The 23851-nt window shown below is 42.4% G+C and overlaps 1 protein-coding gene across 1 annotated transcript in view; it reads left to right on the top strand.

Annotated features, from left to right (window-relative positions):
• The window catches only part of PIK3AP1 (phosphoinositide-3-kinase adaptor protein 1), a 190733-nt gene that overhangs the window by 70657 nt on the left and 96225 nt on the right, over window positions 1-23851 (top strand). The window contains exons 3-5 of the mRNA XM_082267573.1: window positions 11515-11624; window positions 12968-13112; window positions 13739-13881. Of these exons, the coding sequence (XP_082123699.1) occupies window positions 11515-11624; window positions 12968-13112; window positions 13739-13881 (398 nt within the window). The remainder of the gene's footprint in view (window positions 1-11514; window positions 11625-12967; window positions 13113-13738; window positions 13882-23851) is intronic.

The raw sequence follows: 23851 nt of genomic DNA on the forward strand, positions 1-23851 counted from the left end.
CTGCCATTACTAGTATAAAAAATACGCTTATTGCGATTTGTGTTTACCAAAAACGTAGCAGAATACATATTGGCCTAAATTTATGAAGAAATTTGATTTTTTTTTTTTTTTAATTTGGATGTGTTCTATAGCAGAATGTAAAAAATATTGGGTTTTTTTTTCATACAAAAAAAAAAACAAATGGCGAAACAAATGGCATACATTTTTTTTGGTACAGCGTTGCATGACCGTGTAAGTGTCAGTTAAAGTAACGTAGTGCCCTATCACAAAAAATGGCCTGGTTATGAAGGGGGGTAAATCTTCCAGAGGTCAAGTGGTGAATTTCTGCCACAGCTGTGAAGTAAAGAATTGTGGTTACAGTATGTGTATAATCCTGTGCAGCTGCAACTCTAATCACTTCTTCCGGTTTTTGGAGACAGAAGTGACAAATGACAGACAGGAAGCTCCCAGTTGTCTGATGTACAGGAGGTGACTAATGCTGGATACACGCGATCCGAATATCAGCAGGAAATTACCGATATTGGGGCAGTGTGTGCAGCTGCCTGTACAACAAAAGCTGGTTGTACAACTGGCTTCTGTCAAAGGGGCATTCTGGAAAAACAAGCATCCAACCAACATCCAATCAGCGCTGGCATCCAATGGCTGTGAGCGCTGATCAGTGTGTTCTAGTGAGGGGGCAGTCAGAACACAACAGCACAGCAGGGGAGACCACCGCACTAACATCATGTAGCAGGTATAGCGAGCTCCCAGTTTTTTTCATTCAGCCCACTGGGTTGAACAAGAAAAAACTGTAACGTATGTACCAGGAACTGTAACGTATGTACCAGGAACTGAAATCAGTGGACCCGTGTGCATAATCAAAAGTGGACCCTATGCACCGCTAATAGTAATAAAGTAGTGTGCGAAAAGCAGCCTTGGTTTAAATCATGCTAAGTATTGGGTGTGGCTTAAAGGAGGTGTGGTTAAATAGAGTCTGAGATGACTTGCATAGTACAAATTGTGGTAATGTTAAATAGTGAATGAACAGTGTGGAGTGTACACTGGTGGGTAGTATGTGCAGGAAAGGGGTATGGAGTGTACGGCAGTTTGTGGTGGGTACAGAAGAGGAGTGAAGAGTGTATCGAGGTGGGTGGTATGTGCAGGGAGAGGGGTGCAGAGTATATGGCGGTAGGTAGTATATGCCGGAGTGGAGTGCAGATTGTATAGAGGTGGGTATGTGCAGGGAGAGGAGTGCGGAGTATATGGCGGCTGGTAGTATGTGCAGGAGATGAGTGTGGAGTGTATGGCGGTGGATAGTATGTGCAGGAGAGGAGTGCAGGGTGTATGGCAATGGGTAGTATGTGAAGGATGGTGTCAGTAGGGCAGTGGACAATGTCGGTAGTTCTTAATTTTAACTTTTTTTTACCATTTTATATTTTCATTATTTTTTTTACAATTGAATACATTTTTTTGGGGGCCGGTGGATGATGTTAGTAGGGCAGTGGATGTTGAGAAGTAGACAGTGTCAATTTTCTTTTAATATTTGCAATAATTTCTTTATTATTTTTTTTCACAATGCTCTTGGGGGGGGGGGGGGGAGTGGTGGCGGCGGAGTGGTTGGTGGTGGACGATGTCATTAGAGCAGTGGATGGTGTCAATAGTTTTTTTTTTTTATTAGAGGTTTTTATTAGAGAATATCAAATACATATAATAACAGGAACGATGCAGTAATGGCAAATAAACCCGACTGTTAACAATTGTCGGAGAACAAGGTACAGCAGTGATAAGTAGGTAGGTAGTAGTCAAGGCAACAATTAAGATAAGAGTCAAAAACCAGCCAGTGTAAGGAGTATAACAGTGTGAAAGGTCATTGACTAACAACTAGGGGGGGTCGCCCCCATAAAATTAGGACGCGTCCCCGAAGACACCCCGAAAGGGAGCACACTGTGTCTCAGGGGAGGTGCTCCAGATGCAAAATATGCTACCATACTCGGAAGGTCTACACTATGAAGGTTGCCTACCAATCAAGCTTAAGGAGGGTCTAGAAGTTTCAATCACACCTAAAAGGTTTGGAAAATATATTCTAAACCCAATGGAACCAAGATGAGAGGCTCCAGACCTTATCTAACATGCATTCATGTTCGGGCTTGGTAACATAAAGCAGTATCAACGATATAACCAAGAATAAAGAAAATAGCGAAGAAGGAGGAGGCCGACATAAGAGAAAGGGTGCAGACAGGCAGGGAGGAGATAAGCGGAGAAAGAAAAAAAGGGGGGAGAGAAGGTGGGGAGGAGGTTCCTGTGGCCCGGATCCTGGTGGCTATGTGGGAGGTTAAAAAAAAAAAATAAGAAAAAGGTCTGTCACTCGGACAAGTCTCAAAAGCTATTAAAGTGTAACATTCACAAAAGCCGCCCAGAGTTCCCAGATCATTTCAAATTTCTCTTTGGAGTTGTCTAAAATGCTAAACATCTTCTCCTGTGCCATTATCTATGAGATTTTGCGTCTAGCCAGACGAGGTGAAACTGATGGTAGCTTCCACTGCTTGGCTATTGTCAGCTTGGCACCGAGGAAGATGTAGAAGATAAGGGCTTGGGTGTGTTTAGGGACTTTGGGGATGCGTTGGCATAACAGGGCGTGAAAAGGGGAAGGGGAATAGTGGGGCCTGTAATCTGGCGGACCATTTTAAAGATACGCTGCCAAAACATCCTAAGTTTGGGGCATTCCCAGAAAATGTGGAGTAGAGTGCCAGTCAGGTTGCATCCCCGAAAACATATAGTGGAAGTAGAGGGAAATATTGTGGCCAACCAAGCGGGCATCATGTACCGTCTCATGAGCACCTTGAGATTAGCTTCCATGAGACCTATAATGTGCACTCCCCAAAAAGAGCACTCCACATTCGCGTGCCAGTCAGAGAGGTCCAGAGTCTAGGTTCAGGTCTTGTTCCCATTTGAGCATGTAGGCAGGTTTGGTTTGGGAGTCGTTCAGTAGGGCGTAAATAAGAGAGATTCCTCCCTTGACATCAAAGATTTGAGCACACCACTGTTCATAAGGGGTTATCCGTCGGGGTTCAGAGGATCTGGTCCTAAGAGAAAGAAGGAAATGAGTAATTTGAGTTAGACGGAATCGTTCCACAGGTGGCATGTGTCAGTAGTTTTTTATTTTTTGTTAATTATACTTTTTTTTTTTATTTTACAAATGTATTTATTTATTTATTGCAATTTACTTTCTTATTTATTGTTTTTTTCATTTTTTTTTGGGAGAGGAGATTGGGGCAGTGGATCGTATCAGAAGGGCACTGGATGGTGTCAGTAGGGCAGTGGACAGTGTCAGTAGTTTTTTTTTTTTTCTTTTCTTTTCTTTTTTTTTTTTTTTTACAATTTTTTTTTTCAAAATGCTTTTTGGAAAAGAGAGAGAGAGGGGGTGGGGGTGGGGGGGGGGTGAGTGGACATTTCAGTGTTTTGTTTGTTTTTTTGTTTTGTATTTTTTTTACTTTTTACAATTTATTTATTTTTCTCATTTTTTTTTTCAATTTCATGTGTTGATATTTATTTATGATATGAATGAACAGAGTCAGTGATCACTGACTTTGCTCGTTCAGAAAAGGAAGGGGCCAGTAAATGACACATTTACAGGCCCTTCCTTTGCTCTCCATCCTGATGAGGGGGAGGGGGGGTGAGGAGCGCAGAGGGGGACCAGAAGAGCACAGAGGGGAGCCGGAGGTGCATATAGGGGAGCTGGAGGAATACATGGAGGGCCAGAGATTAAGGGTAATCAGATTGACAGTCGAGGCGATTGATGCAGCCGCGGGGGCAGTTACAAGCACCAACCTCCCTGTATGGATTTCAATGAAGCAGCTGCTTTACTGAAGCTATACAGGGAGTTTGGTGCTTGTAACTGCCCCCACCTTTGTACCGATCCCCCCCGACCTGTCAAATTTCTCCATCCATGTTTCATCATTAATGGTAATGGTTGCAGGGTGGGTCAGATCATCATGCCCCCCCCCCTTCCTTTTAGGGGCCCATTGCAGTGAACACCTTGTACCCATGGATGATATGCCACTGATGTGTACTAGGCTTAAGAGCCTAGCTTCACTTTCTCTATGCTGTGACAGAGGCAAGATGGTAATACCCAACAGGCTGAACGGCTCTGTGGACATATTGGTGCTCACTGATTAGGGATTGGTGGGAAGAAGTTTATAACTTTGCAGAGGTTTCTCTTTCTGTAAAAATTTGTGTAGGAAAGGGCTACTATTAGCTATGGCAGGCGGTCACCTAAAGGGTTGCCTGCCAATTACCATGTCTTCCAACACTCTTCCAAGCTAAATCAAGTCTTCTATGACCAATAGCAAACATTTGCTAACCTCAGAGGCCAAGAATCACTTTTCAATTGTATATTCAGTAATACTTTGTGTATGAATGTTACTAACATGTGATTGATATACAGAAACCTATGCTGGAACCATGATTTAAAATCTTGTGAAATAAAACAAGTCAACAGATGACAGTTTCACGAAGAAATAACAATGCTAAATATGCCATTAGAGGAAGTAAAACTAAAAATGTATGTGAATAAAAAAAAAAAAACAATGTTGACATATTGTAATTTCCGAAACAGTTTTTTCTTAATTGCTAATTCAGAATCGCAAAGTTTGATGACACTGCAAAACAGCATTATATACAGTATTATCTACATATTTTATTTTGTTAAAGTATACTATATCTTTAGTGAACACAAATTCTGACGTATTATTGCTGTGATTTATGTGATTTTCACATGCTTGCTTGCAAGTTCATATTTCGTTACTGTAATAAATATAAGAATTTGTAATTTAACCACTAAAGCAAGTGCTAGACTGGGTCTCACACTAACATGTGTATATAACGGAAAATTTATATCAAATACTTACCGTAATTTTCCTTTCCTGATGGACTCCATGGCAGCATACGTATCGGGTTTGGCCCCGCCTCCAAACCTACCCATAGGACCTCACTCCCATAAATCTTTGCTCCTGTTCAGCACACGTGTTCTGTAACTATCCTCCACAGAAATCCGGGAGGGAACTCCTGCTGCCATGGAGTCCATCAGGAAAGGAAAATTACGGTAAGTATTTGATATAAATTTTCCGTTTTCCTGACAGACTCCATGGCAGCATACGTATCGGGAAATAACTCGCCGTACACACAGGGTGGGCAGGTGCTGAACAGAAAAGTTTTAATGCATTTTGTCAAACAGACAGGACTTGCAAACCAAAATTCACAGAAGAAAGAGCCGCTGGCTCAACACAGTAATGGGATAAGAAAGTGTTAATAGAGGACCACGATGCTGCTCTGCAAATGACTTCAGGAGCCACATGTCTGGATACTGCCCAGGAGGTAGAGATGCTCCGCGTCGAATGAGCTGTAACTACTGCTGGAGGGGTCAAGCCCTTAGCCCTATAAGCCCACTGGATGGTCTGGATGATCCAAGAGGAAATGGATCTCGTCGAGGCTCTTGAACCTTTGTTTTTTCCATAAAAGGTAACGAAAAGATGTTCTGATTTTCTGAAAGAGGAAGTGGCATTTAAATATTTCTTAATACACTCTCCAACATCCAGCGGATGAACCGAAGATTCTTCCTCTTCCTGTCTAAAGGTTGGTAATACTGTTTCTATGTTTTCATGGAAGACAGAGGTCCTTTTTGGTCTCGCATCCAGCATGGGAATGAGCACCACTCTGTCAGGAAAAAAGGTTAAGAAAGGCTCTTGTGTCCCAAAGGACCCAATTTCCGACACTCTTTTTGCTGAGGTTATAGCCACCAGAAACACTGTTATCAGTGTAAGCTCTCTTATGGTCAAAGAATCAAACATGTCTTGAATTTGACTCGCCAGGAAATCCAGAACTAGTGGCAGATCCCACTTGGGAAACCTGGGTTTTCTCTGAGGTCTGATTCTCACTGCCCCTTGGAAGAACTGACGAATTAGGGCATGAGTGGCCCAGGAGATCCCTGTAAAAGCAGAAATAGCCGAGACCTGGACTCTGAGCGAACTCACTGATAGAGGCAAATCCAGTCCTGATTGGAGAAAGCTCAATACATCCTGGATCTTAATTGAAGATTGAGGATCAGGCCTTGTATTCAGTTGTGCAGAAAATTTTTCCCAGATTCTCTGATACACCCTGTTCGTTGAGCTTCTTCTAGCACTAAGTAATGTCGAGATTGCCGTTTCTGGACAGCCTAAAGCCTGTAACCTCCTCCTCTCAACATCCAGACCTTGAGATGTAAACGGTCTGGGCACGGATGGAGTACAGACCCCTGGGACAACAGGTCCGGTCTGAAGGGTAGCGGGATTGAATCTTGGACACTGAGTAGCGTCAGAAGGGGAAACCATGGCCTGTTCGGCCAGAAGGGAATCACCGCCACTACCTCCACTGGCTCCGACCTGAGTCTCCGAAGGAACTGCAACACAATCGGAATTGGTGGGAAGGCGTATGCCCTGTGGAATCTCCACTGATCCGAGAGTGCATCTATCCCTGATGCTTGTGGATCTCTGAATCTTGAGTAGTACTTCGGCAGTTTGTGATTGCAGGGGGAGGCGAAGAGATCTACCTCTGGAGAAAACCCCAATGTTAGGATCCAGTCGAACGTTTCCTTGTGAAGGGACCACTCGTTGTTGTCCAGATCCACTCTGGACAAGAAGTCTGCTTTGACATTCTGGACTCCTGGAACATAAACCGCTGAAAGATTCGAGAGATTTTTCTGTGCCCAGGACATAATCGGCTCCACTTCCCTCAATAGGGACCAGCTGCGTGTACCCCCTTGTTTCCTGATGTATGCCACTGCTGAGGTGTTGTCCAGGCGCAGCATGACAGGTTGGTCTTTTGTCAGGTGAGCAAATGCTCGAAGAGCTTGGAATGCTGCTCGGAGTTCTAGTATGTTGGATACTATTCCTCGAGTGGAAAACTCCCACCTGCCCTGTGCCACCTCCGACAGACAGTGGGCACCCCAGCCTATGTTGCTGGCGTCCGAGGTAACCACTACCCACGGAGCTGGTTTCAGAGAGTGGCAGTTCAGCAGGTGGTCTCTGCATAGCCACCAAGGAAGACTCGCTCTCATTGAAGGGGTTAGGAAGATGCGTTGATCCAGATGCCACGTATCCCATTGCTGAAGGAATCCCTTCTGAAAGGGTCTCATTCTCCACAGGGCCCACTTCACCATGGGGACTACTGCGACCATAGTCCCGATCACCTTCAGACATTGACGTGCCTGGAGATGAGAGGATGAGAGGGCAAAGCGAATCCTGTCTCGGAGAGTCCCTATCTTTTCCTCTGGAAGAGAGATAGTCGCCTTCTCTGTGTCGAACAGAGCGCCCAAGTAGATCAGGGACTGAGTTGGAATCAGGTGACTCTTCTCCTTGTTGAGTAACCAACCAAACTTCTGGAGAGTGGACACGACCTGCTCCAGATGAACTAATAGTTGGTCTCTGTCTTGGGACAACAGGAGTAGATCGTCCAAATAGTGGTGAAGACGGATACCTTTCAATCTCAGTAGGGCTACCACGGCCAATAAGATTTTTGAAAAGGTCCGTGGAGATGTTGAGAGCCCGAATGGGAGACAGATAAACTGAAGATGTAATCCTCCCACTTCGAACCGGAGAAACCTTTGAAAATCTTCGTCCACAGGGACATGAAAGTAGGCGTCTTTCAAGTCGATGGACACCATCCAATCTGCCGGCTGGACTGACTGCTGTATGGACAACAGGGTCTCCATTTTGAACCTTTCTTTTTTTATGAATTTGTTCAAGAAGGTCAAATCTATTACTGGTCTCCATGATCCGTTCTTCTTTTGGACCAGAAAGAGCGGAGAATATATTCCTTGGCCTCGCTCGGACTCTGGAACGGAGATGACAGCCCCTTGAGCAATGAGAGCTTCGACGTAAGAAAACAAAATCTGACGCCTTTCTTCTAGACATGGTATGGCAGTAGGCAGGAACCTTGAGCCTGGCCTCTCCTTGAAGACCCACTTGTGGCCTGAAGACACCGTCCTGACGGCCCAGGGGTCCTGAATCGAAGCCGCCCAGACATGTCGGAAGGAGCGTAGACGTGCACCCACCCGACATGTCTGAGCGGGCCCACCTTCAAAAGGACTTAGTGGGCTCGCGGTCCCCAGAGGAGACGTTCTTTGTCGTCTTCCTGGAAGACTGTCTGGATCTCCAGTTCCGGTTGAACTCCCGACCAGGTCTATAAGAACGAGCTTCCCTGGCCCGGTCAGGCACAAATTTTCTGGTAGGCTGTCCTTTCTTGACGTTGAACTGGCGCCGATCCTGGGGAAGAAACCCAGACTTACCGCCTGTAGTCCGGGCTATGGCCTCGTCCAGTTTATTCCCGAAAAGGGAGGACCCCTCAAAGGGAATACGGCACCAAACTTGCTTTGATGCCGGATCCGCCACCCAAGGGCGGAGCCAAAGAGCTCTCTTAGCTGTGACCGAGGACAGCATAACTCTTGCCAATAGACGGATCAAGTCTATGGAAGCCTCCCCAAGGAACGACGCGCCCAGCCTAAGCTCCTGGATTGGAGCGCTTCTGGCCACCTCCTCCGAAACCGATCTGACCGATTCGTCTACCACATCAGCCCAAGACTCCATGGCTTTGGATAGAGCAGCCAAAGCCAGGACTGGCTTACAGGCCATACCTGCTGTAAGGTAGATTCTCTTCAAATCAGAGTCCATCCTTCGGTCCAACGGGTCTTTAAATGAGACCGTATCCTCTAAGGGAAGGGTCACGTGCTTGACCAGTCTCATGACTGCTGCGTCAACTAGGGGAGGGGACTCAAGATGTTTCACATCATCCTCTTTGAAGGGGTAAAGTTTAGCCATCTTGGATACTAAGGAATTCTTTCGTTCCACCTTTTTCCACTCCTCCAAGATGATTTCACCCAACTCTCCCAGGAAGGGAAAATTAATACGCTCCTTATTGAGCTGTTTAAAGTACTTCTTCTGCTTGGGAGGGGGAACAGCTGACTCCTCCCAATTTAAGGTCTCTCTGACCGCTTTAACCAGGGAAGGCACCAAGGTATATTCAAAACCCAAGCAGGGATCCTCATCTTCAGAGTCGCTACCTGACAAGAGCATCGACTGATGGCTTGTGTGGGCTGACTCGAAATCTTCCTGTACCTGTAGTGCTACAGGGGAGGGGCTTGGGGAAGCCGTTGCAGTGTCTTGAGAACGACTGACACCCAACTCTGCCAAAGAGTCCTTAACCACTCTCTTGACCAAAGCCTCAATGCGCTGATCGGAAGTATCCCTTTCTCCCGCAGCCTGGGAGAAACATCTATCACAGAAAAGCTTCCTCTCCGGGACACTAGCGCCACAGCCTCTGCAACCTGCTTTGTCAGGTCTCCGTGCGTGGCTGGCTGAAGTAGATGATTTTTGATGATGTGAGCCCGAACGGGACTTTCCTGTAGAGTGCCGGTGGCGAGAGCTTGAGCGTCTTTCACTTCTTTGAGAAGAGTGCCTAGTCTCTGAACGAGGAGGGCTGTGAACAAGAGAAAAAACAGAAAAAACAGACAGGAAGCTAGGAACACTTGAGTTCCTACCCCCACCCCCTATAACCCACAGCCCCACCAAGAAGCCCCAAATACCTGTTAGGGGCGGGCTGACCACCGGAGGGCAAAGTAGCTTCCATTCTGATGCTGACCTACAAGAATGAGCCGGACAGCAATGTCAGAAAACCAGCAAAAGAGGAGGGGGGGGGAGGGGGGGGGGGGGCTCCCAAACTGGGGCCAGTACTCACCAAGAACCAGAGGTTAGCAGGCAGAGCGGCAGCGAACAGCAGGCGTCCAAAAACCGATCAGATGCGGAGTATAGAACACCCAGTATCAGCAGTGTGTATAAACACAACACTGCTGACAGTTCTGGGGTTTAAATATGGCGCCTGGTGACGTCATCAGCGATCGCCGCCGACGCCAACTCACTGCGCATGCGCCGCGCTCTTACTGCGCACGCGCGAGAGCCAAGCCTCGTTCTGGAGGCGCCGCACATGCGCAGTAGCGCACCGCACCGGCGGCCGGTCAGGAAGTGAACCGCTGACCGGCCCCGGACCACTAGCCACCAGGGAAGGCAGGAAAGACCAGGTAAGAGAAACATATAAACAAGGCAATATAAGCATATAAAATAGCTGCCATGGAGTGTACTCACGAACCGCAGACCACCAGGGATGGATGCACACCGGACTTATCTCTTCAAGGGTACCGGCCACCCGCAGCAGCTGGGCTTTTTGGCCAAGGCTGCTACATCTTCGCCCCTCCTCCATACCCCGCAGCAGCTGGGGCTTATTGGAGAGCTCCATACCCGACTGGTAGAGCCATCCATCACCCGGAATCCATCTTCAGGTAGGATATCAGGTAATCCTTTGGAGGACAAAAAAAGAACACGTGTGCTGAACAGGAGCAAAGATTTATGGGAGTGAGGTCCTATGGGTAGGTTTGGAGGCGGGGCCAAACCCGATACGTATGCTGCCATGGAGTCTGTCAGGAAAGTATAGTTTAACAGTGATTAGCATTCAGTTTCTTTTTTTTTTTGTCTTTTTCCTTTCATTTTTAACTAATGATTCTGCCAGTAACACACTTTCTGTCCTAAGGTGATAACCTCACTGTGCTGTATCTATGGAGAAGCAGCATTGTCATCCTAGGACAGGACTAGAGAACACCTTCCTCTCTCTGCATATACGACGTGCTATCAGGAAGCGCCGATCGCGGGGCTGCACAATCTGTCACCGGCCATGTCCACGGGACACAGCAGATGACTGATCAGAGTACTGGCTCGCTGCCGGTACCATGTGACCACCGTGACAAATCACAGCAGGCTGTTGGGAACAGTTTTAAAGAATATATCTGAGAAAAATCTTATAATGTAGATTCCAAATATCAATAACGCCCAATAAATATGCATTTCAGTTTTATTTGAGGAGCAACCACAAAAAACATGAAGGAGAGCTACTTTGTCAATGAGATGAAGAGGGTTAGGGAGTAAATATACCTTGTGAAGGGTTGTTTCAATTTTCAGGTCAGTCAGTTTTAAGTTTCATCTTTTTTTATTTGAAAAGTTTTGACCTTTTGGGGAAATCGTTTTTTTATTTACATATTTATAAAGCTTATACAATTGTGTGGTAATTCACATTTTGACAAAACAAGTCTTGCAACATAATCAAGTAGATGCTGCCAAACCTAGAACCTTTATTAAAAACTGTTGAACATCATCATAATCAAGCATAGGGCCAATGACTTGGTCACTTCTAGCAGTCACACTGAATGCGGCTCATGGGCTAATAAAGTCCGAGACCTCTGAGATAAAGGCTTTCCCCTATAGTTTCAGTGCTGCTAAATATTTCAAGAGCAATAGCTATATCCAATGGTAATGATTGTTATCCACCTGACCTAGAGAAGTACATGGTATACTAGCAAAATATTTAAAGATGACATTTGTAATGCTTTGGTCTGCAAATGTTTACATTTCCATAGTTCATCCTATAATCTACAGGTGTTTATGTCTTTCACTGTTGTAGATTCTGGTTGTGAATCTAGTACAGAACCTGAACATCCACAAGCTCAGAGTCACCCAGAGCCCATTCAGGGAAACCTTTTGTCCATACAGCCAGAAAGGATCCGTTGTGGGGTTTGTGCATTTTCTCTACTTTTTCTATGTAAAGATGTCAAAAATCTTTTGGCTGTGTCTTCTTGGATTTCTGTACATGTGCTTCTAAAGCAGATAACACATCTGTTCTCAACAAAAGGTTGTCTGTGAATAATGGAGGATTGCTATTTTCCATACGTTTGTTTAGCATTGGTAGCTTTCAATGCAGGATTCCTGGAGACTGCTTTGCTTGCAGGAGAAAGCCATAGTGAAGAAGGGTTTTGCTCTTCTGGCTGCCTGTCTGGGCATAAGAATACCCATGCTGGCCTGTGGTAGATGTCTTTGGTTCTCACCCTTAGACAATGAAGTCAATAGAATTGCAAAAGGATACCAAAAAAACTAATAAATATATTAAAACAGAAAATTGCAAAAGTATCAGAGATTATGAAGGCCATCTGTTTCCATCGGGGAATTGGTGGGTTGGTGAGTTGATGGGTGCTGTTACAAGGCAGGACAGTAATGGGAAGGCCCATCATAAAGCTCCTAAAAGTTGTTCCTAAGGGGGTAAGTGCTACAGATAAAGAAACAAAAAACAGAACTCCGCTTTAACTAGATTTTTTGTAATAGATCTACTGTTCTACTCTTAATAGGAATAGACTTAGACTGTTCAAATATGATATTAGAAAGGTGCACACAATATTGTGTAGGTGCTTGTAATTGTTAGTAAAATTATTTAAAGTAGTTCATGGGTGCAGCAATGGGATAGGAACAACTAATCCCTGGCCGTGTGCTGCATACTAATTCCAACATATTGAAGGGAAACAAACTGTTTCCGTTTCAGTGCCTCAGAACTAGTATGAAGTACATGGATGAGGAAAGGGATGCTTCAGTCAGCCCCTAATCATACAGGTCTTTTTAACAGAATAACTTTAGTGTTTCCAGCCAAAACATTAGTATTGTTTTGAATAGAGTAGTGGAAAATTAAAAAAACGATATGTTTTTATACTGTGTTCTATTGGGAATATTTTCCTTTTACTTCCTGTCTCAGTGACAACACTGTCATTTGACAGGAGGCAAAGGAAACTCTCCACTATCCTTCACACTCTATGATAATTAAAAGTGATTTTACTGTCATAGTGTCCTTGTTAGAAATAATCTCCCATTACTTTCTGTCCTAGTGACAACATTGGTAATGGGATGGGAAGAGAGGAAGAAACTCCCTAATGGTGGCCACAGACAGGAAAGAAATAACCTGATAGGTGTTTAAATCAATCTTCATATTTTATACAACTAAAAAAAAGTTTGGTGATACCTTCAAATTAAAGTAATTTCCTCAAATAGCTTTTGTTCTATATTCCATGTTTAAATAAATTATTTTTTTTTAGGTGAAGACAGAAATATATTTAATATTTAAGTGCAAACTTGACAGTGGAATTAAAAATGAAGTTAATTTTAACCCATTGAATGGCCCATGTGTAAGGTCGCCCGCTACATTGCAGAATGAATACATCTTATCAGTGGATGCCCCAGGTAAGACTTGCCACACATGGCCAGATTACTGCAACTACATTTGATTTAGGCATTATTTATGATAAGTAGGCAACCTTGGGGTTACTAGAAAAGTGGCAAAGAGCATTTCCAAGCAATAAAAAATGAAGAAAACTGTTGATATTTAAATTTTCAGAAAAAATGGGGGTAAAATGTACAACTGAAAGAACACTTTATTACATATAAATATATAAAACTGTATTATACAGAGTTTATCTTTAAAATGTATGTTGAGTCACAACTTTTTTTTCTCAGTTTCGGATAGCATGGGAAAGGGTTAGAGCCCTTGTCAGGTATTACTGCTATCCATGGTTCCATTACAGAATATTTTTTTCTCACTTCTTGTCCTACTGGCTTTCTCACTTCTTGTCCTACTGGCTTTCTCACTTCTTGTCCTACTGGCAATAGAGGATCTAATCATTCCCCTCTCTATCTAAAATTAAAAAAAAATGTTTTGGCTGACATACTGTACATGTTAAAACTGTAAGTTATTAGTTATGGACAAATATGCTCAAAAGTGGAAGAATATATTCTTATTCAATAAAATTTATCTTACAAAACCTGCATATTTCCATGGTTTTAACAAGCTTTTTTTCTGTTCTGCACAGACCTGCCTTCTGGGCCAGTAGATCTAAAGGTTTTCTCTGGAGACTTACAAATGTGTGATACTAAAATCACATATTTCACAGATATGGAAGAAATTTGCCAGCTGCTTGATAGTGCAACTAATCCTGTAGAATTCATGTGCCAGGTATGATGTGCATGTATGATTTATCAGCTGCTGAATCGATTACTAGAAAAATCGCTGTCAGGCCTTTTTTTTTTTCAAATTCAACTTTATTGAAATATCAAAGAAAACACAGTATACAAAATGCGTAGAAACAGAGGTATCGCACATCAGCAAAAACCACTATTAAGTGCATACATTAAGTATAAATGTCAGGGAACTGAGAGATTCAACATATACACGAATGCAAGACGTAGAGGTTAAGGCGTCTCAAGTACAGGGCATCACTGCAGTGTGGTAGCGAAAAGCAGCAGAAGAGGCAGAGGAGCACGTGTACCGAAAGACCGAATCATTGGGTTTATACGCTTAAGGTGGAGTAGCTGTGTGTGTAGAGAGGGGACATGGGGCAAGGGGGGGGGGAGAGACAGATAAGAAAATAACATTTAACAAGGAAGTGCAAAGTATAGTGATTATGTACACATTGCTAGAAAGTATTGCATCTAGGAATGAACAGAGTGATTGCGATGAAATTAAATTCCATTTTAATCATTGCGCTGCTGAAGCAAAATGTGTCAAAAATAGCCAAAAAATGTAAATTAACCTCTCATCTTTATTTGGAATTTTTTTTTTGCTGGTGGATCAACATAAAACAAGGCTAATGAGGGACCGGATTTTGGCACAAAACCAGGTCAAGGAGAGTGGAAAAGAGGGTCTGTAATCCTCAGGGGCCATTCTAGTCCTTTGCACCCTTAAAGGGGTTGTAAAGTCAGAAGGTTTTTTATCTTAATGCATTCTATGGCATTCTATTCTAGGGCGGGGTCAAGTGGCAGCTCCATGTCTGAATGGATACACAGAGCTGCAGCTTGGCTCGGGTGCCCCCATAGCAAGCTTCTTGCTGTGGGGGCACTCAACAGGAGGGAGGGACCAGGAGCTCCAGCCAATGACCCGAGAAGAGGAGGACCTGGGCTGCCCTGTGCAAAACCACTGCACAGAGGTAAGTATAACATGTTTTTTATTTTAATAGAAAAAAAAAACTAGATTTTACAATCACTTTAATAACCATCAAACTGCCTTAACTTCACCTTCTACAGAGACCTTCAGACTGGGTTCACACTGATAGGAATTGGATGCCAGTTTTTCCCGCATCCAATTTGCACGGCAGGAGAGTGTGACTGGCTCTCAATGAAGCCGATTCACACATCTCCGAGGCGACAGCGGAGCGCATTCTATGGTGAGACATGGCAAGTGTGGAGTGAAGAGGACTTTTCCAATTTAAGGGGGATCTTGAGGAATGTATGGAGTCTGGGCTATCTACTACTAAGGAGACTATCATGCTATTTTGACTACATCAAGAGGCAGTGTGTTCAGTGTTGGTGGTGGCTCTTCATGGATTTCTACCTGATTAACCATCACATTTGCTTCTACTTTCGGATTTTGATTTTATGAGACTTTGGTCTTTATATCTCTTAGTGCTGTACTTTCTTTTTTGCTATAGCGGAGCCTGTTTGTCTTTGGCATTGTTTCAGGCATGAATTCAGGCAAAAATTCTGGCCTGATTTGTCCCTGAAACAAAGAACAGGGACGCGCCAGACCCCTGCTGTGAACCGGGTCCGCATACAGTGTGAACCCAGCCTCTTTTAACATCAAAATCCCACCCAGATCTCCTGATTTTTCCAGAAATTTTAGACAAATGAAAACTCCTTAAAGTGGAGTTCCACCCACTTTTACAATTTACTTTCATCCACATGCTCATTTGCAGAGCATTTCAATATTAATAATAATTTATTTATTTTTTTATGTCTGAATACCTAATTTTGTTCTGTGTATGCAGCACTTCCAGTCCGGCCGCCTAGGCGATGTCATCATAAGGCGATTCCCTTGGACTCCTGGGATATAGGCATCATCTAGCCCAGGAGTCCAAGGGAATCGCCTAATAATGAAATTTTGTGTTATTTCCAGACCAGATGCTATGGCAAATTGTCATGAAGAAACTGCTCTGTGCAGTGTTATATATATCTGTGCAGGTGCGAGATCGGGAGGTGCATGCTGGGTGGCCAGCTGCACCTAATCCCAGAAATAAACAAAAGTGGGCTTCAGATGCCTACAACCTTTTTATGGGGACTGGAAAAATGATTATGGGGACTGGAACTCCACTTTAAATGGTTGAAAACACTTACATATGAGGGGACTAGCCTCATGTGATACAAAGAGATAAAACAAATCATTCTACATGGGTTGTACCTCTATATCTGCAGCCATTTCCCCTGTACAGCCTTCTACAACACACAGAATCTGTCAGGATCTCTTAGCAGTGCAAAGCAGGGGGTGAGGATCTCAATTCACACTGCACAGCTCTATTATAAGAAGTCTGAGCCCTGATTGGAGGGAAGGGATACACCCTCCTCCTCACACCACAGGGAGAAGAAGCACAGCTGTGGCTGTCAGTCACATGATGTGTGCTGGAGCTCTCCTTCCCTGCCACGTTTTGTCTCTTGGTTTCAGGAATAGCTGTCAGAAGTGACTCCTGCAGACAACAGAAGAACCAGACAGCAGATAGAAATCACATTTTACTATAGATAGAGACAAACAAGGATATGCTGTGTTCAGATTTCTTGTCTGTTTACAACCACTTTACCTTCATTTATCTCTATTTACCACCAATCAGATTTAAATTTTCCATAGATAATGAAATCTGATTACTGCTGACTACCAATCCTTGCGCTTTGTTCTTCCTTAGCCAATCAAAACCAAACCACCAATACCTACCTATACATTGATCCACTAGAATGCATATAGCATATAGTTAAAGGTGAACTCTGGGCAAAACATGTTTTTCCCATGCAGTGGGGCTGTGCCCGCACTGCATGGGTTGATTGCTTGTTTTTGTCTAGAGGATTGTACAGTGGAGATAAATGTACCTAATCCTCTCATCCTCCCAGCACAAGACTTGCGGCTCCGCCCCCACCCCCCACTGTCTAGTGCGGTAGACTCTTCCTGACGTTATCTTCCCTATTAATCTGCTCTGGACGTGAAGACTGGATTGTGGGGGAGCGCCACTTGCCAGTGGAGGGGAGGATCAGGTGAGCATAAAGCTTTCTGGTCACCCCTTAACGAAATGAGCAGTTAACTTATGCAGTGTGGGCACAAGCCCCACTGCATGGGAAAAAAAATGCCCAGAGCTCAGCTTTAAGAATAACCTTAAGAATAAACTTAGGAAATAACCTATTTTAATGCTGGGAGTTCACTTTATCAGAACAGGCTATATTAAATATATGTGTATTGGGTTAGCTTTATATATATATATATATATATGTATATATATATATATATATATATATATATATACATACATAATGTGGCACCTCCCTGACCCCCAGTATTAGGGCGGGCTCACCTTTCACCTCAGGGTGTAGGTTGCTAGACATAGGGATGTGAACAGGAGTAAAAACAAAACAATTTTCACACAATGAAAATTCGGGGAGAGAGGGGTAAGGACACAGAACACCCTAGGTCAAGTAGACAGCAGATAGAAAAAACTCAAACTCAGACTCAAAAAGAAATAAAAGGTAGACACCAGTACAGAAAAGTGCCTTTAAGCTGTACCCAGTGTTTCGTACTTTCTTAGCAACAGCTGTCTCCAAAAGCAACCAAAACTCATAGTAAAGTGCAGCACTTGGTTGGACGAGTCTGTCTTTGATGCTTTCCCATTTCTTCCACAGTTCCCCTCTCCACCAATGTCAGAGAGATTTCTGGTACTTCATCTCAGGTTCCCATAAACTCCTGCATGCATGCAGACAGGCCCTCAATTGCAGAGCCTGGACCACATGGCTAGGCAGTTCCTTCCACACCCACTCCGTACCAAGGTCTGGGCAGGAGGACCCTGATCACCTGAATGCACCTGTTGCCTGGAAACTTCTTCTGGTTGTCCAAGAGAAGTATGCATTTTCATAACCCAGTTTCACTGCAGCTCATCATACTAATGCCAAAGGTACCAGTGATAGCTACTGGCATAAGGGAGGAACTACAGCTACACTGAACTTGGGGAAACCCCAAATGACCAAACAGACTACAAATTAATCCGGTTACTTACAACCCAGCAATGCTAAATTTAACTGGTTGCCCCTGTTTAGGACATGGTGCTACATTTATATATACAAAGTATATATACTGTACATATCTATATCTAGATAGATAGATATGTATTTTCTTTCTGATATAAAATGCTATAAAATTCAAAACCAGAAACAGAAATGTAGTTTTAATCAAAACATATTTCTCTCCTTTACTAACTTCTCCATTGTTGAGGTGTCCATACATTGGGTGGTAATTACAGCAGAATAAAGACCTATGTGATTGGTAAAATGCAGCATACTTTTAGGTATGCTTTTGGCATTTGAGATTCGTTTTATAGTGGACATACACATAGCGATTTGTGATCAGTCCAGATATGAGTAATTACAAGCAAGTGATTCACCATTTATTAAGATATGGAACGATGCAAAACTGACACTATTGTTCCACACTTTGTGATAAACTAAAATGTTGAATTACTAAAGAAAAATAAACTGTGCACTATCAAGTGCAGTCACACTCATTTTCCCCACAGCTTAATGAATGTGGTGAAGATTCCCAATCAGGTGCAAGGGGAAAAAAAAAACTTTTTTGCATGCACATGACTGGATGATGGAAATCAACAGAGCTTCACCACATTCACTAAGCTCTGGGGAGAATGAGTGCAACTGCACCTGCAAAATACACAATCTATTTGCCTATAGTAAATCACCCTTAAGAGTATTGATGGAAAACACAATCTATCGTTCAAACATTTAAACAATCTATTAAAATAATAGTTAAAGTGGATTGTATTACAATTGGCTCTCAAAAACACGCAATGTGAAGCATTTAAAAAGATTTTGCCATAGCTTATGGACTTAGCTGAGCAGAAAGCAATCAAGAGATCACTAAATTTAATAAATAAAGGGTCTTAAGTTTGCAATATGTATTCAATTCTAATCTGTTTAGCCATATGGAATGATCAATTAATTGATTATATCAATATGTTTGTAACCATTATTAGATGTTTCTGAGATCCTTCTGAGTTCCTTTGCTGTTTGTGACCCCTAAACTGCTTCCTATTGCTTCAAGCTGCAGTGGCATTCCCATTGATTTTTAAGGGGAGTAAATTTGTTTGGATGCCTGTGAACAGAGGCCTAATGTTGGCCATACAGTGAATAATACCAACTTGCGAATCCAGGTGGTCTAAACTTTGAGGCTGGGCTTATACGGTTGCACAGTAGCAACATGTGAAATGCACGTTGTGCACATTCTGTGGTGCCATTCCTACTTAATGGCACCTTAAAACACCTTAATAATACACCTGTGTCATATCACACCACTGTGCGTTGTGGTGTGCTGCTTTACACAAAAGAGTGCATGCATTTTTTGGTGCATTAGGCAGGCCTTCAATGTGCATGTGTTAACACATTGCAACTGTGGGAATCCAGATGAACAGTTTTGGCTGAAGTCATTCAGTGCACATTACAAACTTCTATATAATTCAGAGCCTCATTATTACCATTCACTCAGGCAGAGTATATTAGGTAGAAAGGCTATGTACTTCACATATGCTGATTATTGACAGAATATATCTACAATGAACTTGCTTGATTATCAGCCCATGTGTCATTATTTATACCTTGGTTCCCAAATGTAATTATAAAAATAATGGTTCCAAAATAATATATACGGTATTTGTTAAAGTGTATGTTAGCCCTAACAATTAACTACTATTTGCTCCCTTTTAATATGTTAAATGAACCACTGAAATTTTTTTTTTATGTCTGTTTAATCATTTCAAAAAATACCTGTTAATTCTGCAAGAAATCCAATGAGCTCCTAACTTTATGTGGACACTGCCTTTGATGTACTAAAATTTAAAGTGGTATTATCAGCCCTGCCCAGTTCACCCCTGTGGACCACAATACATTCCCATTTTTATTATGGAGATGATGAGAGGGTGAGGTGTTATGTAGTACTCCAACACTACCTGTCCTAGAATGACAACATTGCTGCTTCATGGATACGGTTACCATACATCAAGCGAGGGTTTTCACACTAGGTCAGAAAGTGTTTTACTGGCAAGATCACCAGGTGGAAATACAGGGAAAAAAGCCTGCAAAAAAAGAAAACCAATGTACCCACTATACCTAAAGACTGAAAAGCTGCTATATATTCAATGATTTTTCTTGGGTTTAGATATAGTTAGAAATGCATTTCAGTTGGACCTCCCCCCCCCCCCTCCTCCATATATGAACGTGCCAGCATTACAGAAATACAGTATTTCAGTTTTTCCATACATTTGCAACATGTCTAAAATTCTGTTTTCACTTTGTCATTATGGCATAGTGGAATAAATTGATCTGGCGCTCACTGGTGGCTAATGAGCACCATGTAATTTATCTGTGCCACATTCTACAAATCTGAATTTGGAGAAAACAAAAATAGACTTTAAAAGCACCTAACTAAATACAATACATTTTATTGTTCACATTAAAAAGTTTTTACACAAATAATACAATAGCAAGCATAGAAAATATGTATAGGTGAAGTTAAAAGAAAACTCTGGACTAAGTGAAATTTTCCAAGTTATAGTATAATGCATTCAGCATGACAGTCACTTTATACGCCCTGCATTTCCTCAAACTATTGGGATATCACTTGCCTTGGTCGATTCCGCTTTTCATTTTTCGATATTCTAATCGCTTTTTTTAGGAGCTTGTAAATATCTATTACAAATAAAGAAACATACATTTATTAAAAATACATATGACAACGGAAATATAGATATATATATCGTCTTCCATGCATCAAACACTCACTCACGCTATGAAGACCGGGATGGTCGGCGCTCACCCCCTCAACCCCTGGGAGGGACATCCCGACAGGGGCTATTGAAGCCTATACGTCGGAATGTGGGGACACACATACACCAGATGTCAGAAAAATATGCTAAACACAGTAGTGACCAATATCTGAGTATTTAACTTTATGGTACTAATAATGAAATAGTATTTAGGCAGCTAAACTGGGGTAATCATTTTAGTATTGTGGGAGTAATATATGTAGTCGTAAATTCTTTGTGTAAATTGGTGAATTGTTTTGCCTACATAGTGGGCCCCACATTGGCAGGTCATTAAATATATTGCTCCCTGTGTCTCGCAACTCGCATGGAACTGAGAGGGTGACAATGTCCCCATTTGGTAATTTGAAGCGCATACCTACCCTAATCCATGGGCAGTACATACATTGTCCACATGTAAAGATGCCTCGGGGCACCATTCCGGCCTCCCGAGTGGAGACATAGTGACTAGCTGTAATTCTGTTACCCACAGATGTAGTCTTCCGAAATACTATCTCAGGGATTTCCCTAATATACTTTTGAAGGGTTACATCCTCACTGAGGAGGTGCCAATGTTTTTGTTGGCAATTCCGCAATTCCTGATGTTTCACAGAATATCTGGTTATACATTTGGTAGTTTGATAATTCGATTGTTGACTTAGGTAGGGTACAGAAGAGAGGTCCTATTTTTACTAGGTGCTTTGTTATAAGCTTTACGCAGGAGGGTTCTGCTATACCCTCGTTGGAGAAGGCGTTGCCGAAAGTCTGCTGCTTGTGTCTTGAAATCCTGTTCATAAGTACAGTTTCGTCGGAGACTAATGTACTGAGCATACAGAATGCTTCTAATTAGTGATGGAGGGTGTCCACTCGGGGCATGTAAGATTATCTTGCCCGCTGTTTCTTTGCGGTACATTTGGGTGGCAAAGTAGTTATGCCAATCTTTGTAAATTTAGAGGTCCAAGAATGATATTGACTCCATATGCCAGTTCATTGTAAATTTTAGATTGCAATCGTTGGTATTAAGATGATGCATAAATTCTTGGAGTCAACCAATTGTCCCTGTTCAAATTAAAAGGATATAGTCATTATACCTTGTACGGTCCAGGTATCGGAAAAAATCCTCATTTTAGAAAATATGGCATTCCCACCCCCCTTGTACAAATTGGCGTATGACGGGGCACAATATGTGCCAATGGCAACGCCTCGCACCTGGAGGTAATGGTAATCCATAAAGGTAAACCAATTGTGTCTGAGAATGAAAGATAATAATTTGAGCAAAAATGTATTAAAGCCCCATTGTTTGTGATCCTGTTCCATAAGAAAGGTTTTTATTACCTCGATGCCCTGGTCATGAGGGTTGCTCAAGTGTAATGCCTCTACATCAATGGTCATGAGCAGGGCATCAGGGGGGGATGGACAAGCCATCAAATTGTTTAAGAAGATCTAGGGTGTCCTTGACATATGATGGGAGCCTTGTAACCTGGGGCATCAAAAAGAAATCTACCAGTCTACTGGCATTTTTCGTAATGGATCCTATTCCAGACACAATAGGTCTTCCAGGTGGTGCCTCCTGGTTCTTGTGTATTATAGGAATAGAATAAAAAATTGGCTCTCTAGGGAAAAATATGTTTAAATATTCATAGGTGTCTTCGTGTTCATATATAGATTATAGATAGATTAGATTACCGTATAGATTACCTGTCTGAATTCACAATTGAACTGGGATATGGCCTCCACCGAAATCTGCTGATTCTTTGGTATTTAGGATATTTAAACACATTGTTTCATACTGCTCATAGGTCATTAGAACAATGTTCCCACCCTTATCTGAGGGTTTATTAATGGTGTCATGTTTTTCTTGTAGTTCTGTTAAAGCTTGTTGCTGTTTTGTAGTAAGATTAGATATATTGGCAGAGATGGGCATGTGTTTAATCTCGCTGATCATTGCAATAAGAAAGGCTGAAATCTGAGGATTAGTCGCTAAATCAGGAAATTCGGTTGATTTATTTTTAAAGGGGAGTAATCACGGTTTCACGCTTTATATCTATATTTGAATCTTCCTCATTTTCTCCATTTTCTCTCAAAAGAAACATACGTTCTCTAAGGGCTCTAAAGTTTGCATAATTCTTTTTATTGTTTAATCCTCTTTGTTATGTTTAATTCCTCTGTGTCAAATATGTATTTATATTTTAATTTTCTAGCAAACAGATATAGGTCCTTAATAGTTTCATATTTGTCAATCTTGTTAGTGGGGCAAAAACTAAGACCCAGTTTCATTACGTCTAATTCTTCCTGGGAAAGAGGGTAAGGAGTTAAATTAATAATACTTAGCTCGTTGTCGTGACTACATTGGGGGGCATCCCTGCTAAAGGGAGACTTGGACGGGTCATATATGTGTCAAGTGTTCTTTGTGTATTTGCCTCTGGTTGTGATTGAAAAGGTGGACGAATAGGTAAGGATAGGTGTTGAGATATTGGGGTAGGAAGTAAGGAACCAACTCCTCTTCCCCCTTGGGGTTGTGATGCACCCAATTGTGATTCATGACCAGTGATAGTGCCTGTGTGAATAAGCTGAATGGCCTGTGCCGCAATGGGACACATTTATGTATTCCGAGATGTGTCCGTACTGTGAATTCACCCATCACCTTGTTTGTGTACACCATAGGGTTGTGATTGAGTAGGAGCAAATTGAGGAAACTTATGTGGCTTCTTTTTGGCATTAGACGTTTGTGCGTACCCACCACCATAGTGATTCTGCTTATGTGATCCCACCTGGGATTATTGATGTGTCATAGAAATTGACTGGTGAGCCTGTTATATAGAAGAGGACACAGATGAATTAGATTCAAATTCTTCATCTGGTGGCATATAGTTGCTGTTGCTAGCATTGCGTCTATATTTGTTGCCTTGACCTCGACTCATAGATTGAATAAACCATCTCTATGCATAACCTTCTGCAAATGCTATTCTTTCTTTGGCTATTTTGGCTTGTTTCTTAGAAATAATATCTTTATTTACATTTTCCAAAACTCTTTGAGTTCCTGGCATTTGTCTTCATATTTGGTGTTATTTTTCTACCGCTTCATATTATAAATTT

Source organism: Pelophylax lessonae (genome assembly GCF_965119305.1).
Source record: "Pelophylax lessonae genome assembly, chromosome: 9".
NCBI lineage: Eukaryota > Metazoa > Chordata > Amphibia > Anura > Ranidae > Pelophylax > Pelophylax lessonae.